Source organism: Lichenostomus cassidix, chromosome 2 (genome assembly GCF_008360975.1).
Source record: "Lichenostomus cassidix isolate B80296 chromosome 2, HeHo_3.0, whole genome shotgun sequence".
NCBI classification, from domain to species: domain Eukaryota; kingdom Metazoa; phylum Chordata; class Aves; order Passeriformes; family Meliphagidae; genus Lichenostomus; species Lichenostomus cassidix.
In genome coordinates, this window is record NC_139482.1 from 151,716,543 (window position 1) to 151,736,658 (window position 20,116).

The window sequence follows — 20,116 nt, forward strand, 5'->3', positions numbered from 1 at the left end:
CTGACATCCCAAAATCCCTGCATCCCAAAATCCCAGCTGCCATAGGCACAGCATCCCAAAATCCCAGCTGCAAAGACTCAGCATCCTGGCTCTGCTCCAGCTTGAGCCATTCCAGCCCTGGGTGAGTTTCCCAGGCTCTGCTGCAGGACATCCCCAAGCTTGGCAGAGGGAGGCTCAGCCAGGAATTCCCTGCTGTTTCTTGGAGATCGTTCCGCTTAGATTTGAATTTCTAAACTCAAAGGATCATTTCCTCCAGACTCCTGGTTGTGTGGAACTCCTGGGCACAGGCTCAGCTCACAGTTCCCTGGATTCAGGCTCCCTCTGGATCAGGGTTCCCTCCCAGCACCCTCTGTGAGCCCCCAAAGGTGAAACCCCCACCCCAAATTCCCCCTTTGGCTCCATCCCAACCCCTTGGAGGGTTTTCCTGGAGGGAAACAGCTGCTTCTGCCCCAAAGGTGAGCTCAGTGTGGCAGGAGGGAGCTCAGGTTTGGCCAGGAGAAACCAGAGCACCACTTCAGGGCTGAGCCCACTCCTCAGGGTGCCAGCCTGGTGCAGTGCCAGTCCCGTGCCAGCCCTGTCACACACACACAGACACAGGTGACACCAGCTTTCTTTGTTTTTATCCCAACTCCCCCAACACCAGACCTCTGTGCCCGCCCTGGAATGTCCTGGAATGTCCTTTACATACAGCTACAAAAATCCTGGGAGGCAGAGGAGGCCTGGGAAGTCCCCAAAGTGGAGCTTGGCCAATTCCTTGGAACAGATTCCTTGGACTGGAGTTTGGTCGAACACTGGGAGCAGAGTTGGGCTGATTCCCTGGATCCAAGCCCTGGGATCAGAATTGGACCAAATCCCTGGATCTGAGCTTGACCAAGCCCTGGGATCAGAGTTGGACCAATTCCCTGGATCCCGAGTTGGGCAGATTCCCAGAAGCCAAGCTCAGCCAAGCCCTGGGATCAGAGTTGGACCAATTCCTTGGCATCCAAGCTCAGCCAAGCCCTGGGATCAGAGCTGGGCCCACGCCCTGGATCCAAGCACAGCCCTGGGATGCTGTTCATGCCGAGAGGTCGCTGTTGTCAAACCTCTCCTGGTCGTAGACCTCAGCCACCACCTTCCTGCCAGCAAACCAGCGCCCGTTGAGCGCCTGGATGGCCTTGTGAGTCTCTGAGGCCATGGAGAACTCCACGAAGATCTTGACGATGATCTCAGCATCCTCCTCCTCCCCCTGCTTCTCCTGGTAGATGATGACCCTGTTGACAGCTCCAAACTTCCCACATTCTTCCGTCACTTCTCCCTCCAGGTCGTCGTCGATGTCCTTGGGATCCACCATGTTCCGTAGCACCATCACCGTGGACTGCAAGGGAAAGGATGAAGGAATGAAGGCCTGGAAATGTGAAAATGAATGCCAAAGATGGCCATTCCAGGCAGGACTGATGGCCCAAGTTCTCAGGGATAATTAAGAGTTTCCAGGTCTGTTTGCTGCTGGCTGTGAGGGGCTGAGCCCTGGATCAGGAATTCCCAAGTGTGCCATCCCCATGGCTTTCCTGGGATACACCCTGGATGCACAATAATTATTTTTTAACCTTAAATAAGACTATTTAAGGTTAAAAAAAAAATTTCTGCTCAACTTTTCCCAAGCCAGGATGTCCCATGGATCAGTTATTTGGGAAAGGTGGTTGTGACAGAGGAAAACTGTCCTCTTCCTCGTTGCAATTCCCACAAAATTCTGTCTGATGAACACCTCAGGATTTCACAGAATCAATTAAGGTGGGAAATGACCTTCAAGACCATGGAGTCCAACCTGTGACCAATCCCCACCTTGTCACCCAGGCAAGGACAGGACTCACCCCACCATGGAACGCTGCAGGAAAAATGTTGGTATTTGGGAAAGCTTGGCCTGACCTATGCCAGTCCCACCCCTTCAGCTACAACTCAAAGGCCACCAGGATTTTATTTAGTGACACCACAGACAGAATTCAGTCAGCTCAGTCCCACAGGCAGGGACACCTTCCACTATCCCAGGCTGCTCTAAGCCCTGTCCAGACTTTGACACTTCCAGGGATGGAGCAGCCACAGCTTCTCTGGACAACCTGTGCCTCTCCACCCTCACACAGAAGAATTTCTTCCCAAAATCCCATCTAACCATCCAGCCTGGCAGGAGTGGCACTCCAAGTCCACGTAAATCAATCCCAAAAAGCACAGCCTGTTGCCAGGTGTCCCCTGAGCTTTGAGATACCTGCAGGTATCCCTCAATCCCCTAAGCTTGGAGGTACCTGTGGGTGCTCCTGAGCCCCCCTGACTGCTCTAAGCTCTGTCCAGACTTTGACACTTCCAGGGATGGAGCAGCCACAGCTTCTCTGAACAACCTGTGCCTCTCCACCCTCACACAGAAGAATTTCTTCCCAAAATCCCATCTAACCATCCGGCCTGGCAGGAGTGGCACTCCAGGTCCATGCAAATCAATCCCAAAAAGCACAGCCTGTTGCCAGGTGTCCCCTGAGCTTTGAGATACCTGCAGGTATCCCTCAATCCCCTAAGCTTGGAGGTACCTGTGGGTGCTCCTGAGCCCCCCTGACCTGCAGAGCCAAACGTGGGACACAAGTGGCAGTTGTCACCTGGCTGGACTCACCTCCTGCTTGCGGAGCAGCTTCTGCATGACCATGTGCCGAGCGCTGCTCCCGGAGATGCTCATGTGCTCCTGCTCGCTCAGCATCTCCGGCCGCTCCGACTCCTGGAACACCTCCTCCTCCTCCTTCTCCTTCTTGACCTCCACCAGCCCCAGGGCTGGAGGGCTGGCCAGGATGGGGTTCACAACCCCGACTTGTGGGATGGTCACTGGGATGGGTGGTCGGGCAGGGGTCACACCTGGGAGAGGACAGGGATAGGAGGATGGTCAGTGACACGTGGGTGATGGTTGGTGACGCCTGGGAAATACTCTGTGACACCTGGGAAATGTTCTGTGACACCTGGGAAATGTTCTGTGACACCTAGGCAGTGGTTAATGACACCTGGGTGATGGTCAGTGACACCTGGGCAATGTCAGTGACACCTGGGTGATGGATGGTGACACGTGGGTGATGGTCGGTGACACCTGGGAAATATTCTTTGACACCTGGGAAATATTCTGTGACACCTGGACAATGGTCAGAGACACCTGGGCAATGTCAGTGACACCTGAGAAATATTCTGTGATACCTGGGAAATATTCTGGGACACCTGGGCAGTGGTCAATGACACCTGGGTGATGGTCAGTGACACCTGGGAAATATTCTGTGATACCTGGGAAATATTCTATGACACCTGGGAAATATTCTATGACACCTGGACAATGGCCAGAGACACCTGGGCAATGTCAGTGACACGTGGGAAAATTCTGTGACACCTGGACAATAGTCAGAGACACCTGAGAAATATTCTGTGATACCTGGGAAAATTCAGTGACACCTGGACTATGGTCAGTGACACCTGGGAAATATTCTGTGGTACCTGGGAAAATTCTGTGACACCTGGGAAATATTCTGTGACACCTGGGCAATGGATAATGACACCTGGGCAATGTCAGTGACACCTGGGAAATATTCTGTGACACCTGGACAATGGTCAGGGACACCTAGACAATGGTCAGAGACACCTGGGAAATATTCTGTGACACCTGGACAATGGTCAGGGACACCTAGACAATGGTCAGAGACACCTGGGAAATACTCTTTGACACCTGAGAAATATTCTGTGACAGCTGGACAATGGTCAATGACACCTGGGTGATGGTCGGTGACACCTGGGAAATATTCTGTGACACCTGGGCAATGGATAATGACACCTGGGTGATGGTCAGTGACACCTGGGAAATATTCTGTGACACCTGGGCAATGTCAGTGACACCTGGGCGATGGATGGTGATACCTGGGTGATGGTCAGTGACACCTAGGAAATATTCTGTGATACCTGGGAAAATTCTGTGACACCTGGACAATAGTTAGGGACACCTGAGAAATATTCTGTGATACCTGGACTATGGTCAGGGACACCTGGGCACTCACACTCACTGACAGAGGATCCCACAATTTTCCCTGTGCCAAGGATGATCAGTGGGCACAGGGAACCTAAACATCCAATTCCCACATCCCACACCCACCCAGTGCCAATTATCCAGCTTTTCTCCATTCCTGCTGGGAATCCACAGCCTGTCCCATCTATTGGACACCAAAATTAATCCATAAAGCATCCAAGTTCTTGCCCAGGCAGGGCTGGGAGCAGGATTTTGGCTCCAAGTGGATGCCAGGTACAGAGTCCCACCTCTGGAAAAGGGTGACAAGAGGCAGAGCACACACAGGTGACAGGATCAAGGGGACACACAGAGGTGACAAGGGAAAAGCACACACGGGTGATAGGAGGAGGGAAGACACACCTGCAGGTGACAGGACACCCACCTGTGATGACACCAGGGGCCTGTGCTGCCATCACAGCCTGAGGCAGAGCCCCCAGGGGCTGGGCCAGGGTCAGGGCAGGTGACACAAGCCCTGGGGTGGCCAGTGTGCCCAGCACTGCAGCTCCTGCCACGGCTTCCTGCGAGACAAACAGAAAACCTTGGGTTAACCTTGCCTTAAGAATTCTCCCTGCAGAGCATCCAGCCAGGTTCAGCTGTCCCACACCTGGGAAACTCCAAAGCATCTTGGAAGAAAAACCTTCTCCTGGAACTGAAATCCCAATAGCCCTGAGTCCAGATGCCCAGAATTCCAAAAACATTTGGGAATTCTGAACAATAAACACTTCCATGAAAGCACTGAAAGTAACGTGCCTAAAACACACCAAAGGATCCCAATGTTTTTGGTTGCTTTTACTCTCCAGGCCACTGTACTCCTGATTTAATTGCTCACATCCTTCTCCTCCTGACTTTTCCTACCTCTGGCAGACAGGGATGTCCTTTGCTCCTCTCTCTTTTAGTGCCACTCTCCTCACAGTCACACATTCTGCAGTTTCTTGACAAAACAGCAGGATTTATCCATGTCTGTACCACATCTCTACCATTCCACTTAAGAAAAATCCATAGTTCTTTCCCAAAGTGATTTTGATCTAAGTAATTCCACCCAAGTCTCAACTTCCTCCCTTGACTGCAGAAGTTTCCAGACCTGCAGAATCTTTCTGGGGGACCTGTAAGTTCCACTTCTGCCTCCACCTTTGATTCAGGGAAACATTCCTCACCCAGTGGCCTCACCAAGGAGCTCCTGGTACTTCAGGAAAACTAAATCACAGAACTCAAGTTCTGTATCAATATCCAATCAACCCCATCCCTGTTTCCTAACAGCCTGAAGCCATTCCAGGCCTGTTCCACCCTGCTGCAGGTGGGATCTTCAACCAGAGTGTTGTTCACACAACTGTTCCTTTCCATGTCCTTCCCTGCTTTCTTTCACCCTCTCCTGAAACCGTTTCCCTCATTGCTGGTTTGATTTCCAGACCAGGAAATCTCTCTAACCTTCCCCACCAGTTCTTGAAATAAATCCCTCATCAGCTGTGCCAGACTGTTCCAAAATCTGATGTTTCAGATTTCCCAAGTGCCAGACAACAAACTTCCATGTGTGAAATCCTGGGACAGAGATGATTTGGAATCACAGCATCCTGGAATGGTTTGTGTTGGAAATGACCTCAAAGCTCACCTCCTTCCACCCCTTTCTACTATCCCAGGTTGCTCCAAGCCCTGCCCAACCAGGCCTTGGACACTTCCAGGGATGGAGCAGCCACAGATTCTCTGGGCAACCTGTGCTGTGCTCTGAATTGTCCCTGTGCCACCCCCAGGTCTCACCTGTGCCGTGATCTTGGCGGTGGCAGCGGCAGCAGCGACAGCAGCAGCAGGTGGGAGCCCTCCAGGTGTGGCTGGGGTCAGGAGTGGCATTGGGGGTGTCACAGCCTTGCCCACCCGCAGGTATTGACCCCCCAGGTCGAAGAGGTTCATGGAGGAGACAGCATCCTGGGAGGATTGGGCTTTTTCATATTCTGCAGGAAGAGATTGTTCACAAATGAGCCTTTTGTTGTTCAGTCGTGGAATTATGGAATGGTTTGGGTGGGAAGGGGATTTAAAGATCATCCAGTCCCACTCCTTGACATGAGCAGGGATATCTTCCACTAGCCCAGGTTGCTCCAAGCTTGCCCAACCCAGCCTTGGACACTTCAGGGATGGAGCTGCCACAGCTTCTCTGGGCACCCCATGCCAGGACCTCATCACCCTCACAGCTTTTATAAACAATATTTCTAACCCCAGCCCTGACCTGCTCCAAATTTATTCCTATCACTCAACAAAAAATCCTTCATTAGGGTGGAAAACCCAACCCCAAAGCCACAGGACAATCCCACCCTTCGCCCAGCTCCACCCAACTGTACCAATGAAACCGTAGCCTTTGTGTTTCCCCGTCGTGGGGTCTCTGGCCAAAGTGCAGGATTTGATCTTCCCAAAGGCTTCAAACACGCTCTTGATGTCATCATCAGACAGGTCCTGGTGCACTGAGGCCACGTAGATGCGGTTGAAGGCTCTGGCTTCCTCTGCCAGCTGGTCAATGATGGGCTGAGCCTGCCCGATGTTGCTGGGCCTCCCCACCTGCAGGGATAGGGATGGGAATGGAGTTGGGAAGGGTCTGGAGCACCAGGAGTGGCTGAGGGAGCTCAGTCTGGAGAAAAGGAGGGTCAGGAGGGACATTCTTTCTCCCCACAGCTCCCTGACAGGAAGGTGCAGCCAGGCTCTGCTCCTCAAGAACAAGGGACAGGATAAGAGGAAAGAGCCTCAGACTGTGCCAGGGGAGGTTCAGGTTGGATATCAGGAGGAATTTCTTCAAGGAAAGGGTGGTCAGGCACTGGAAGGAGCTGCCCAGGGAGGTGGTGGAGTCTCCATCCCTGGAGGTGGCACTCAGTGTTTCAAGGTGGGAATTGGGCACAGGTTGGACTGGAGCTGGGAGGGGTTTTCCAGTGAGAATAGTTCCATTATTCTGTGACATGGACAGTCCACTGAGCAGGGCAGCACTTCCCTGCCTGTGCAAACCACAGGACACCTCAGAGGGGCATCCTCAGCAGAGGGAAGAGCTCCAGGAACAGCCAGCACCACCAGGATCCTGGGGTTTCTCCCTCCTCACTGTTGCTCTCTCATTTACCTTCCCTGACCTGCCCAACACCAACTTCCAGAGACTGAGAAGGATTCTGACAGCAAATCACAATGCTCCTATCCCATTTTTCAGGGGCTCCTAAACCCCCTGGGCCATGAGACCCTGCACACACTCAGAGCATGAGACAAAAGAGAATTCCATGTGTGGGTGGGAAAACCTGAGCAGAGTCCCTGGGGTCACTCTCAGGTGGGACTCACAAGCTGGGGGTTTCCCAGAGGCACCACAGTGTGCTCCATGCTGGACATCAAGGTCCATCAGGGAACAGTCTTTAGGTTCCTTCCCCATCACAGTGCTGTGGGGAGCATTTCCAGGCAGGAATCTGTTATTCCCAGGAAAAGAGAAGCAGGAAATTTTCAGAGCAGGTCTGTTACTCACCTTGATGTTCCTTCCCCCCAGCATGACAGAATTCATCTGCTCCAGGGCCAGCTGGGCGGCTTCAGGAACCTCATATTCCACAAAGGCAAAGCCCTGGGATGGGAGGAAATATCCATCAATCACTGCAGCTCTGCCAATCTAATGCAGCCAAGGATTCCCACAGACCAGATCCCTACAGGTGGAATTGATTCCCACCACACTGATTCCTGCTTGTGGCCCTGGAAGATTCCTTAGAGAAGATTTTTATTACAACAGAAAATGCCCTGCAGAGTTTCCACCAAGTCCATCTGATTTTGGAGCCTCACAGGCTCTGAGATCTCACAGCAAAACCCCATCTAAGGGCTGCTGCCTCATCAGCACTTCCAGGAGAGCTTCAGGTTGGACATCAGGAGGAATTTCTTCATGGAAAAGGGTGGTCAGGCACTGGAAGAGGCTGCCCAGAGAGGTGGGGGAGTTCCCATCCCTGGAGATGTCCATGGAGTGACTGGAAGTGACACTCAGTGCTCTGGGCTGGGTGACAAGGTGGGGATCAGGCACAGGTTGGACTCGATGGTCTGGGAGCCCTTTTCCAATCTCAATGATTCTGTGCACTTCACCCCACACACCCCTGGCTCCCAACACTGAATCCTGCCCTAAACAGATCAGGGAGCTGCAAAAATTCACCTCCAGTGCTAAAAGGAACCTGTTTTTTCATACAAGGATAGAGGTCCATTCCTCTCCTGGCTGCATCTGGAAAGCCTTGAAGAGCAGAAGATGTTCCTTCAGGGTTGGGAATTATAGAATCATTGAAAGGTTTGGGTTGGAAAGGTTAGAATCCATCCAGTTCCAGCCCCTGTCATGGGCAGGGACACCTTCCACCATCCCAGGTTGCTCCAAGCCCCATCCAGCCTGGCCTTGGACACTTGCAGGGATGAGGAAGCCACAGATTCTCTGGGAAACCTGTGCCAGGGCCTCACTACCCTCACAGTGAAGAATTCCTTCCCAGTATCTCATCCAAAATCCAGCAAAGCTGGTTGTTTTGTGTTTAGGACACGAGGCTAAAAGAAACATCCTTGCAGAAAACCCCAAAATGTCTCATCAGCAGGCATCAGAACCAGCTCTCACTGCCCTCAAAGAATTCCACCCCTTCCCAGGACAGCACATCTGCTCTTTCCCACAACGGTTTGGGTGGGACAGCACCTTAAAGCTCACCCAGCTCCACCCCGTGCCAAGAGCAGGGAACCTCCCACCAGCCTGAAAGCCCCATCCCCACCTTGTGCTTCATGGTGACAGAGTCCCAGGACATGTCAATGCTCTTGATGGGCCCAAAGGGGGCGAAGGCCTGGCGGATGGTGTCCTCCCCCAGCTCGTAGTAGATGGAGCCCACGTAGACCCGGCACATGATGGCGAGCGCCCGCTGCCTCTGAGCCGCCATCTGTAGCGAGACAAGGACTGGCTGGTCAGTGCCAGGCTGGCAGTGGCCACTGGGGCCTCCTCCTCCCCCTCCTGCTTCCCTCCCGGGAGCCACCCCCGGCGGCAGCTCCGGCACAGCCTGGATCAGAAGGATTTCCCTGCTCGCTGCACAGGGAGCTGGAGTGGATCCGTGTCCGGCTCGCTCCCGGATAAAGTCCGGCTCCTCCGGCCGGGTGTCCCCCAGCCTGATCTCATCTCCAGCCACACCTGCAGGAGGAGGGAATCCCTTCACTCTAGGGCAGCTTCACCCTCCAGGCAGCAAAGGACTCAGCTCTGGGCACCGGGAGAATCCCTCCCACTCCCTCCACCCCTCCCCGACAGCAGAGATCCATCGGCACTCCCACCCCCGCCCCATCCTCCCCGGCAGCAAAGGGTCTGGAACTGGGAAACCTCCCCCCTGACTCCCTCTGGCACCAGAGCCTCCCCCCACCCCGGCAGTCCGAGATCCAGTACTGGGCACCACTTCCACAGCTCAACAGCAAAGCCAAACACTCCCGTGGCCCAGTGGGACTCGTGGGAAGCGTGTGGTGCCAGTACTCATCCCTGCCTGGCCGCACTGGCTGTACTGCTACAGCCCCGACACAGGGGTGCTGCTCTGCTGCTGCGTCCTAAACCTGCCTGGAAACCTGTTTGCGAGACAAATCCAGCCATTCCTTACAGGAGGGATTCCCAAAAGCAGAGCACAGTGTGTCCTTCATGTCTGTCACCCCCAGAGCAGCTCTAGAGCTGCTGCTGCTGAGGGATGTGGCCCTGAGGATATGGCCACACCACGGAGCTCTGGAGGAGTCACTGCCTGCATGAGAGGGGATGGATCTGGGACAGGGGGGACACAGCTGGGGTAAGAAGAGGCTGGTGCAAAGCATGTGATGCCTCTGGCCCTGCCCAGCAACACAGCAGGGAGCTCTGAGCATCCCCTTCCCTCCCCAGCACCCCCAGAGCAGAGGGGCTGCAATCAGGGCCTTCAGGAGGACGATTTTTGGGGTGCCCTACTGAGAAGAGGAGCTCTGCCATGCCTGGGGACCCTTGGGGCAGAGGGGCTGCACTCAGAGCCTTCTCGAGGCTGATTTTTGGGGTGCCCTGATGAGCACAGGAGCTCTGCCTGGGGATGCTGCAGCCCAAAAGGACAGAGAGCTCATCTGTGACAGGCACAGCACCACAGACACAGCCTGTACCCGAGGGACTCCTGCTCCCTATAGCACCTGGCACTGGACTGGCACTGGCCACAGGTGGAAACAGCCTGGGAGGGTTCAACTCCTGCCATTCCATACAGGACACTGCAAACAGGGATGGCTCTCACCCCAGACTCTGCCCCTGAGCAGACATTAAACCCCAACCGCTACTCCTGAGGTGACATCGAGCCCCAGACTCTGCCCCTGAGGTGACATCGAGGCCCATCTGCTGCTCCTGCGGTGACATTAAACCCCAACTGCTACTCCTGAGGTGACATCGAGCCCCAGCTGTTGCTCCTGAGGTGACATCCAGCCCCCACTGCTGCTCCTGAGGTGACATCCAGCTCGCCCCTTGCCTGGCTTAAGGATTTCCCAGCACAGCTGGGCCGTGGCTCTCTTTACTCTGCAGGTTGTGACCAGCAGGACTATGGCATGTGCACATGCAGGACAGTGGCTGGGTGGTCTCCCAGGTAACTCCAGCACATTTCCAGCTCTGGTGAAGACCCCCTCAGTCTGTTTAGGGGGTCAGAGACACCACCAGTGTCACCACAAGTGTCCCAGGGAGAACTTCTCCTAAGAAGCCTCTGCAGGAGGAAATCCCCACCTTGCCCTGCCGCAGGACCCTAAAAGAGAGGTGGGGGAGTGAGGAGGACTCAGGATTTTCAGACAGCAGGAAGAATTTCTCCCTGGAAAGGGTGGTCAGGCATTGGAAGAGGCTGCCCAGGGAGGTGTGGAATCCCCATCCCTGGAGGTGTCCAGGATGTGGCACTCAGTGCTCCGGGCTGGTGACAAGGTGGGGATCAGGCACAGCTTGGATTCAATGACCTTGGAGGTCTTTTCCAGCCTTAATGACCCTGGGATTTTGGACCTGCAGAAGGCAGAGCTGAGGTGGGCTGTGCTGACTCTGGGTGTCTGTGGGTCACCAGCAGGAGCATGCAGGTGGGGGATGTGCCCTGGGCACCTGAGCTCAGCACAGGTTGGTGTCAGGGCCTCCTGCCTGGACACCTCACTCCTCTCACCAGTCCCCAGGCTGATTTTGCTGTCCCCTGTGCCTCTTTCTCCTCCTGGAACATGGAATTTAAAGCACCTGCAGCCTCAGACAGGCAGCAGTCCCCACCTGTAGCTGTGCAATGCTGCTCTGAAGGGATTTGGGAGGTTATTTTAAGGACAGGCCAAAACCCCACCTCGGGGTGCTCCTTTAACCAAAGCAGGGGATGCACAAACCCTCACCACGAGCATCACTCATGACACAATGACACCAGGGGATGCTGAAGGGATGTGGGAATCTTATACTGTGGCCTGAGCCCATGGGAAGATGTAATTCAGGCCTTGAGACCCACAAGGAGCTCAGGCTGTGCTGCCTCCACAGAGGAACTGGAGAACCTTGGCAACAAGAAAAGTGCTGGACAGAGGGCTGTTTGCACTTTGTGCATTCCCAACGGGCTCTGGGATGAAGCATCTGCCAAGAATGGGATATCCTGACTGCTCTGAACTATACCAGGCTCCTGCTCCTGGGCTGTGCCCCCCTGTGACTCCTGAGGGAGGAATGACTGAGGAAAAGGGGTCACAACCCAGTGCCCTGGGGGTCATAAGCCATTAAAACTTTCCTGTGCCACCACCTCAGCTGTGCCCAGCTGGGGAAAATGAGCCAAAGACCATTTAGGCCAAATTGCTGGAGTTCCACTGTGAGGCAGCAGCTCCAGGGATGGGGGGAGTTCCTGGCTCTGACACCAGTTCTGCCAAATCCACACCAAGATGGCTGCTCTGTTCCATTCCAAACTTACCCCCGTCCCAGAACATCCATTCTGGCTCCCCACTGACACACCACCCACTGCCAAAGGAGGGAGAGTGGGGATTTCACTTCAGTGCCCTTTTTTTCTTGGAGTTCAAACCTCCGGCTGTGTTTTACACCAGGCACAAATCTCGTATTCCAGCAAGATGGAAAGGTATTTACAAATGTGCTAATGAATTTCCAAATGAACCTTTGGGTGCAGAGAGGAGTCACAGGACACTTTGTCCAGCACATCTAGAAAAAAGGAGGGGATGGATCATGCCAAGTCATTCAGCTCTTTGTGGCCTCTGATTAGAACGGGCACAAAGGCTCACACAGGTTCTCTGATCAATCCTGTGGTTCTGTCCCTTCCATCCTGCTTTTGCTGCACTTGGAACGTGCCATATTCCCCTGGTCTGGACCATGCACAGTAAAGAGAGTCTGAGCCTGGGCTACACCACGTTCTGCCAACCTCCGGCGCCCCGGCCCTCCCCAGCACCGGCCGGCTCTGGGTGCTGGGAGGTCGTTCCACAAGAAATCGCCCCTTGGTGAGTTACCTTGGCCGTTAGTTTTAGGTCAGGACCTCAGAACTGTAGCATCCCTAGAAATGCAGCTCCCACAATTTCACGGGTGTGTTCAGAACTGGTGGAAATCTAAAGCTGTCTTTGCCCCCGAGTGGCAGTGTCCCCGCAGACTGCACAGCCTGGGGTCTTCTCGGGGCAGTGACACCTCGCTCTGCTCCTGGGCGTGTCCAGTACAGGTGGGGATGTGGGAGGGCTGTGCTGGGCGCGGACAAGAGCATTGGCACCACTACGAACGTCCCCACGCTAGGCCCTGACTAAGACAAGTGCCCCAGAAGAAGTGAATATGTCTATTGACCGATTGTAAAGGTGAGAGAGGATCTCCAAAGCCCATTGTCACTGCTGCCATCTGAAAGACAGTAAAGACAGAGTTCAGTCTGTTGGAGCTGAGCATACTATGGCTGTTTGTACAAACTCAAGCAGAGCGGCGGCACAGGGGCACCTGCGGAGAGGCCTCTCCTTCCTCGGCCCTCACTGCCTGGTCCCCAGGACTGTCCGGCGCCGGGACCCTGCCGAGTCCGGTCCCACCAGGCCAGGGTGGGGTTGTGCTGCTGCCGCTGCCTCGGGAAGCAGGGTGGGATCCCAGGGGGGACTCAGGGCAATAGTAACCTCTGCAACCACTGTCGTTGATTCACCCCCAGCATTTAAAAGGAGCCCCTCAACTAGAGCAGACCCTCAGAACCAGGCACAGCCCCGAACGGCCTCAGCTGTCAGGTGGGGAGAGCACATCTGCAGGATTCCTCAGGTAAAGCCCTTGTTTTGGACTTCCTGGCTTGGAGGAAAGGCAGTGAGACACGTTCCAGAAACCTCTGAAGGAGGGGAGGTCAAACCCCAGTTAAGGGCTCTCCTGGTATGGGCATTCCAGCACAAGCAGGAACAGCCAACAGAACTTCTCCAAAATTGGGAGCACTGGGTGCAGGGGAGGGAAATGGGGCAGCACTGGGACATGGGGGCACAGGGACCCTCCTTTAGGCAGAGGAGATGGTGACAAGACACTTGTTCCAGGATCTCTTCTGCCTTCAGCACCTCAAACATAGCTCAGAAGCAAAACCCACGGCAAAGTCTTTGGCTTCTCGTATCTCAAGAAGGGCCATCCAACAGGACGGGAATTCTTAACCATTTCCTCTTGGAATGAAAGAGATTTGCGGGCAATTTGTGAGGTCGGTCGGGGTGCCTGGGTGAGCTGCAGGCTCAGGGCTGTGCTCTGGTTCCAAGGGCCCTGAGAACTCCACCGTGTCGGGGGGAGCACGAGGCAGAGGGAGCAGCTTGGGCAGGGCCTCACCTGGAGGTTGGTGAGCTGCTGCTGCTGGTGGGCGATGGTTTGTTTCACCAGCACGCTCTTGATGCTCTGCTCCATCGCGTATTTCTTGGCCTGGAAGGAAAACAGGGGTTGTAGGGGCAGCACGACACAGCAGGGTAGGGAATGACACCTGGCTCCACACCACAGCTCCCAGAACCTTCCAGTCTCCAGCTCTAATCACCACGGCACTGCCCACAGCTCCCCAGCACCTCGGGGCCCTGGGACACAGCAGGATGCCGTGAGGGGCAGCACAGGGAAGCAGCATGCACTGGGAGCTCGGCATTCCCCTCTTCCACCCTCACATCCCACCGCAGCCCCTTACCTGCAGGGCCCAGGGCGGGGCACGGCCTCCTTCAGTCCTCTCCTCTCAGAGAGCGTCTGCACAGAGAGGTGCTACAGGAGGGAAGGGCCTCCACCTCCCCACAGCCACTCCTGGGCTGGGCTTTCCCCTCTCAGCACACCCAGCCTGCTCTGGATCTGCTCCCAAAACATCCCAGCCCTTCCCTGGTTTTGCTCCCTAAATGCTCCAGTTCCCCTCTGGATCTCCCTACATACACAAGGCTTCTTTGGGGTTTCTCTGTCCTCTCCAAATCTGGCAAAGCCAAGCAGTGCCAGCACGGAGGCTCTGTGCCAAGGCAAACCTCATCCCCACACTTGTGCCCATTGCCAGGGACACCACTCAGCCACTCCTTGGGCACCTGCTATCCATGGCTGTGTGGCTGTGTTTGGGAGCTGCCAGGGAACGGGAGGATCTAACCCAGCGATTTGAGGTGTGTGTTTCAGAAACTTGGAAATGGACAAGGGGGTTTGCATCGCTCCAGAGAAGCTGGAGGGAATGATGGGAGCTGAACACCACACACAGAGGGACAGCTGTGACAGCATAGCTGTGACAGCACAGGCACATCCACATGGAGTCGTGTCCACCTGAGGACAGAGCTCTCTGTCCCTGTCATCCAGAGGACAGGGACACTCTGGGATGTGTTTGGGTGTGGACAGTGACAGGCCAGCTGGAGCAAATCCCAATCCTCATGGAGCACTGGTTGCTCCTCAGTGACTTTGTGACACCCACACCCTAAGTTCAGAATTCCCATCTGACTTAGGATGCCATTTTCCTAACTTATTCAATTTTAAATTAAACCCACTCTCACCCACCCCAACAGCAAATTCCCCATCATGCTCCCCAAAGCGTCCATGAACTCCAAACCAAAACAAGTAATTCCTGGGCACAAATGTGACCAGCATTGCCGTGATCCCAGAGATCTGGCAGCAAGCTCCCTTTGGCCCCACCAGTGACAGAGGCTCATTAAAAACCCAAACACCACTACCCCATAAACAAATGAGCCCCAAACACCAAATTCCACATTTTTACTCACTTTCTGGAGAGCTTCCTGCTGCTCTGGGGTGAGAGGAGGCAGCCCCAGCTTTGCTGCCGTGCTTTGCCCGTTTTCCATCTTAATGGACTCCGTACCCTATGGAAACAGAAAATGTTTGTGGGAAACTTTTCCAACAGGAGTGACTTATCTCTTCCTTTCCAGAAAACCAAAGCACTTCATGTCAGAACATCACAACTGGTTAAAAACCCTTCCCAAACCCAGCTCTATGTCAGGAAAACTATTTCATATTCCTGCCATTTCCTGCAGGAAGAGTCATCCCAGCAATCATACAGACCAAGAGGTGTGTTGGACACTTACAGAGTTCTCCAACCAAATTTTCCATGAACAGGCAATAAGATAATCCCCAATCCTTGCTCACATCATCTCCATCCCCTCAACACCTCCACTGTCCAATGTCCCCATCAATGTTCTCCTCCCATCTCTCCCTCTTGGCTCTGTTGAGCCAGATTTCTCAAGTTCTCATTTAAAAACCTTGTCTGTAATTTCCCCAAATCACAGAATCACGGAATAAAGCTCAGCCAGTCCCACTCCCTGCAATGGGCAGGGATACCTTCCACTGGACCAGGCTGCTCCAAGCCTCATCCAACCTGGCCTTGGACACTTCCAGGGATCCAGGGGCAGCCACAGCTTCTCTGGACAACCTGTGGCCAGAGCCTCACCATCCTCACAGGGAAAGATGTATTCCCAACATCCCATCTAACTCTGCCCTCTGGCAGTGGGAAGCCATTCCCCCTCATCCTAAGTCACTCTCCAGCTCTCTGAAACTAAGATTCCAGCATGGAATTCAAAACTTAAAAGCAATTCCTTTACCAAGTGCAAAGCTTCTCCTGGATTGTCACAGAATCATGGAATGGTTTGGGTTGGAGGGGTTTTAAAGCTCATCTTCTTCCACTGTCCCAGGATGCTCCAAGCCCCATCCAGCCTGGCCTTGGACACTTCCAGGGATCCAGGGGCAGCCACAGCTTCCCTTCCCACCCAAACCATGCCAGGATTCTAGGATATATCCTCAATATCTGACTCTTATTTTACAGCAAGGAGACTCCTGGTTTTGTGCAGCCTCCAGTTCCCTGTGGGGAATTGTGAACATTTTCTAGGATCAGTGAACATGGAACAGACAGAAAACAAACCATCCTAACACAAAAGTCTGTTCCCCAGCTGTCTGGACAATATTCAGAGTTGCAGTTGTTTCCCTGGTCCCTTCAGAAGTCCATGGCTGGACTGGAACACAAGGATGATGGGAACACCAGGGAACCAACAGGGAGCTCACAGGGGAACAGAGGTGGCAAACTGGGAAACTCCAAAGCCACACCCAAACTGAAAACAAGACCAGCAAAGCAATATGGAATCATGGAATTGTGGAGGTTGGAAAAGCTCACACAGCCCAATGAGTCCAACTGTCCCCAGAACTCACCAGGTCCCAAAGTGCCACAAACACAACCCAGAAATGCTGATCTGTATATAAAGGAAGGTTCACTCATCTCCAAAATTCACTTGGATTGTGGAACATCCACTAAATTAATTTTAAAAGTCCTTCTTCTCCTTTCCCACCTGTCTGAAGCTCTGTTTGTCACCAGCTGTCCTTGTCCCCATCCACATCTCTGCCACTGGACACTCAGGCCCAGAGCTCTCCCCAGCCAATTTCAAACCCCACAAGCCCTTTTCCCACTGCTGCTCCCATCTCCTCCACCTTTAAAAACTAAATTATTCCAATTTAGGAGCTCTGAGATGTGGGAGGAGAAGAACAGAGTGAAGGGCTGCTGAATGTAACTGTTCACAATAAAAAATCCACTCCATGGAGCCCAATCTGCTGCAATTCTTCCAAACCCAGCCCATTGCATGGCTAAGTTCAATATAATTTAATATAATTTGGGCTCATTAACAGGCACAGCTTCCAAAAACTGCTCTGGAACATCCCAGCTCCAGCACAGAGGGCAAAGCTGAGGCTGAAGGGACCTTGGGGTTTGAACTCCAAGAGCTCAGGAACATTTCTGGAAATTTGTTATAGGGCTGAAAACTGCTCTGAAGCATAAACACACAAAAAGGATAGAAATACAAAAATTCCCATTTATTTGGGAACCACAAGCAGCAAACCACATGGAGTTTCAAGGAGATGGAGGTGCAAAAAGGAAGGATGAAGCACATGGCAAGGACATTTGGCTCCAAGGGATGGAACAGGAATTCAGAGGAGAATTTTCACATCACATCCAGCAGAGAGGCTGGAAATGTATCACCCAAGAGCCTGGCAGGGATGATGGCCAGAGCAGCACAGAATTCAAGGATCACAGAGGTTGGAAAAGATGTCAAGATCATCAAGTCCAACCTGTGATCAATCCCCACCTCCTCACTAGATCAGAGCACTGAGTGCCATTTCTAGTCATGCCTTGGATACCTCCAAGGATGGGAACTCCAAACCTCAAGCAGCAGCTCCTTCCAACAGCCTGACTACCCTTTCCAGAAAGAAATTCCTCTGCAACAGGTGAGTGCCCAAGAAAGGCTCTTCCTGGTGGATAAAACCACATTTTAGCAGTTGATGCCTATTTATCATCTAAGGCCTTGTGGGCACAGTAACCTTTATTACTCAGTTTTTTTAACAATTCCTTTCTCAAACAGGGAACAGCAGTGCTGGCAGCTCTGGCACGTGCAGAATCCAGAGCATGGGGCACATCCAAAGTTTTTCCACTTCCCAGATGTGTTCCTAGAGACTGGCAGGGATCAAAACCTCCCCAAATGGGTCATTTTCTGCAGCACCTCACGAGCAAATTGCTCCCACAATTATGGATGTGGCCAGTGACAGAATTATGGAATAGTTTGGGTGGGAAGTGGCCTTAAAACTCATCCAATCCCACCTCCCACCACGGGCAGGGACAAAGGAATTCCAGGCTGCTCCAAGCCCTGTCCAGCCTGGCCTTCAACACTTGCAGGGGTGGAACTGAATGAGATTTAATTCACCCATTTCATCCCATTCCAAAGAAGCTGTGATTCCATGATTCCATGACTGACTCCATCAGGCTCCCAAATGATTTTTGCCAAACTGCACAGCCCAGCCAAGGGGATGAACTGTGGCTGATAAAACTGCTGTCACTGAAGTCCCCAAGGAGACCACAAATTCCTGCAGGGAAGGACCAACCACCCAATCCAGCTGTGATTCAGGAATGCAGAAGGAATTCAGGAACTGGAAGTTAATGTGAGGACACAAGGGATGACAGTGACAGGGGATGCTCCAAAATCCTTCTGTAGAAGTTTTTTTTTCCCCTTCCCAGGGGTGCTGAGAGCCTAAAGATCGCCAGGATTTGGGAGAGAGCAAAGAAAAAACACCCCAGGGATGAGGGAAGGGCCAAGAAATGAGGGGAACACTGAACTGGAAGCACTGACATGGTGTCACCCAACGTCCCAGACTGCCAAAATTCCTCAAAAAACACACCAACAGCTGGATCAGCCCCAGCAGGTGATCCAACTGCCAACACCAACAGGGACCATCCAAGGAACAGAGAGATTCCCTGGGAATTCCATAACCTCACAGAGTGAGACCTGCCCTTTCCTTCCCAGCATTCACCTGGGAAATTTCCTATTCCGACGGATTTAAGGAAAGATGAGGCATGAAACAAAGTGAGAGTTATTTATATTGTAATTATATTACTCCCAATTGGGAGTACAAACACCTGCGAATTCACAAAAAGAATTCCAAGACACACAATTTCTTCTGAGATCATCATCAGCCTCTTGGAGCAGCTCTGGAATCGGAGCTACTCCTCAGAGAAATCCCATATTTTACATGGAAACAACGACGGGGAAACACAAACCCACCAATAAATTCCTGTTTTGCCACACTGCCTGCAGATCCAGCCCAGGATTCACAAGAGGAGCTCCTTCCCTGAGCCTTGGAACCTGCGAGGCTTCCTATTTCCATTCCACACAGTTCCCAGCGAGTCAAAAAACCAGCCGAGCAGCCTCATGGCAGCATTTCCATCGCTCTGTTCACGCTGAAATCCCAGGAAAACCAACAGCCCGGAGATTCCTGTTCTCCTCCTCTCACACCCGCAGCCCATCCAGGAAAACTCTAAAAACGTCTCAGAACCCACTAAGAACTCCCACAAAACTCAATGCAGGCGGGTTTGGGAACAGGAGGCCGAAAAGGAGCGTTTAAAGGAGCGGATTTGGAAACACCAGCCCCAAAAAGAGCGAGCTGCACGGTGATGCTCGATCCCGTTCCCTGCAGAGGCCCAGGGCGCACATTCCCCTTCCAGGTTACATTCAGACCTCAAAACCGGGCAGGGGGAACACCAACACCTTCCCCACAGGGAGAAAACCGCGGCGAGAGCCCACAACCAGAGAACAACCAGCGACAAGCGGCGCCCTCCCCTCACAACCTCCACCCCGGAGAGGGCCAGGCCCGAGCAGGCCTCGCTTGGGCGGCCACCCCGCCTCATCCCGCCCCAAACCCCGAGAGGAGAGGCGGGAAGAACCCTACGAGCCCCTCAGCGAGCCCTCCGAGGAGCCAGCCCGGCGCGGCCCGCTCCCTCAGCCTCCTCGCCCCCTCACCAGCGCCATGGTCGTTGTCGCCGCCATCTTGTCCTTCCCGTCTGAGGCGCGCGGCTCCCGGCGGCGCGCGCGGGAAACGGGCGGGGCGCGCGCGGCCGGCACGCGACAACGTATCGCGAGATCTCCGCGAGAGTGGGTCGTCATCACGTGACCCGAGCGAGGGTGTCAAGATGGCGCCGCCCAGGCGCGGTGCGTGTCGGAGGTCACGGCGCGGCGCGGTTTTAGGGGGAATAGAGTCCCAGCGAGGCTGTTACAGCCCTCAGTGCCGCTAGGTCGGTAGCGCCCGGTGGCTTGGGAAGGTCCAAGGCTGCCGGTGCCACGGGGTAGGGCTATAACGGGCCAAGCTCCGGATAAAACGGGTTTAAAGCGGCTAAAATGCGCGAAATC

General features: G+C 53.7%; 1 protein-coding gene across 3 annotated transcripts; it reads right to left on the minus strand.

Moving 5' to 3' along the window:
• Window positions 1–614: 614 nt before the first annotated feature.
• PUF60 (poly(U) binding splicing factor 60) lies at window positions 615–19,854 on the minus strand. Of its 3 annotated transcripts, XM_085053824.1 has the most exons (11): window positions 19,730–19,854; window positions 15,170–15,265; window positions 13,779–13,868; window positions 12,795–12,845; window positions 8,776–8,937; window positions 7,524–7,616; window positions 6,376–6,589; window positions 5,801–5,991; window positions 4,431–4,566; window positions 2,630–2,865; window positions 615–1,354 (listed from the first exon to the last, which is right to left on the minus strand). In XM_085053824.1, the coding sequence occupies exons 1-11, from the start codon at window positions 19,754–19,756 to the stop codon at window positions 1,055–1,057; spliced, it is 1,596 nt and encodes a 531-aa protein (XP_084909950.1). In that variant the 5' UTR covers window positions 19,757–19,854; the 3' UTR covers window positions 615–1,054. The 3 variants fall into 3 exon arrangements, with proteins under 3 accessions (XP_084909950.1, XP_084909951.1, XP_084909952.1); XM_085053825.1 differs by lacking the exon at window positions 12,795–12,845; XM_085053826.1 differs by lacking the exons at window positions 12,795–12,845; window positions 13,779–13,868; window positions 15,170–15,265; window positions 19,730–19,854 and adding an exon at window positions 12,473–12,768.
• Window positions 19,855–20,116: the final 262 nt, after the last annotated feature.

Coding starts and splice junctions, on each gene's coding strand:
- PUF60 (XM_085053824.1), bottom strand. CDS start 19,756: ATGGCGGCGACAACGACCATGGCGCTG. Junction 5,992..6,375: donor CAAAGGCTACGGTTTCATTG/GTACAGTTGGGT, acceptor CTCTTCCTGCAG/AATATGAAAAAGCCCAATCC. Junction 1,355..2,629: donor AGCTGCTCCGCAAGCAGGAG/GTGAGTCCAGCC, acceptor TTTCCCTTGCAG/TCCACGGTGATGGTGCTACG.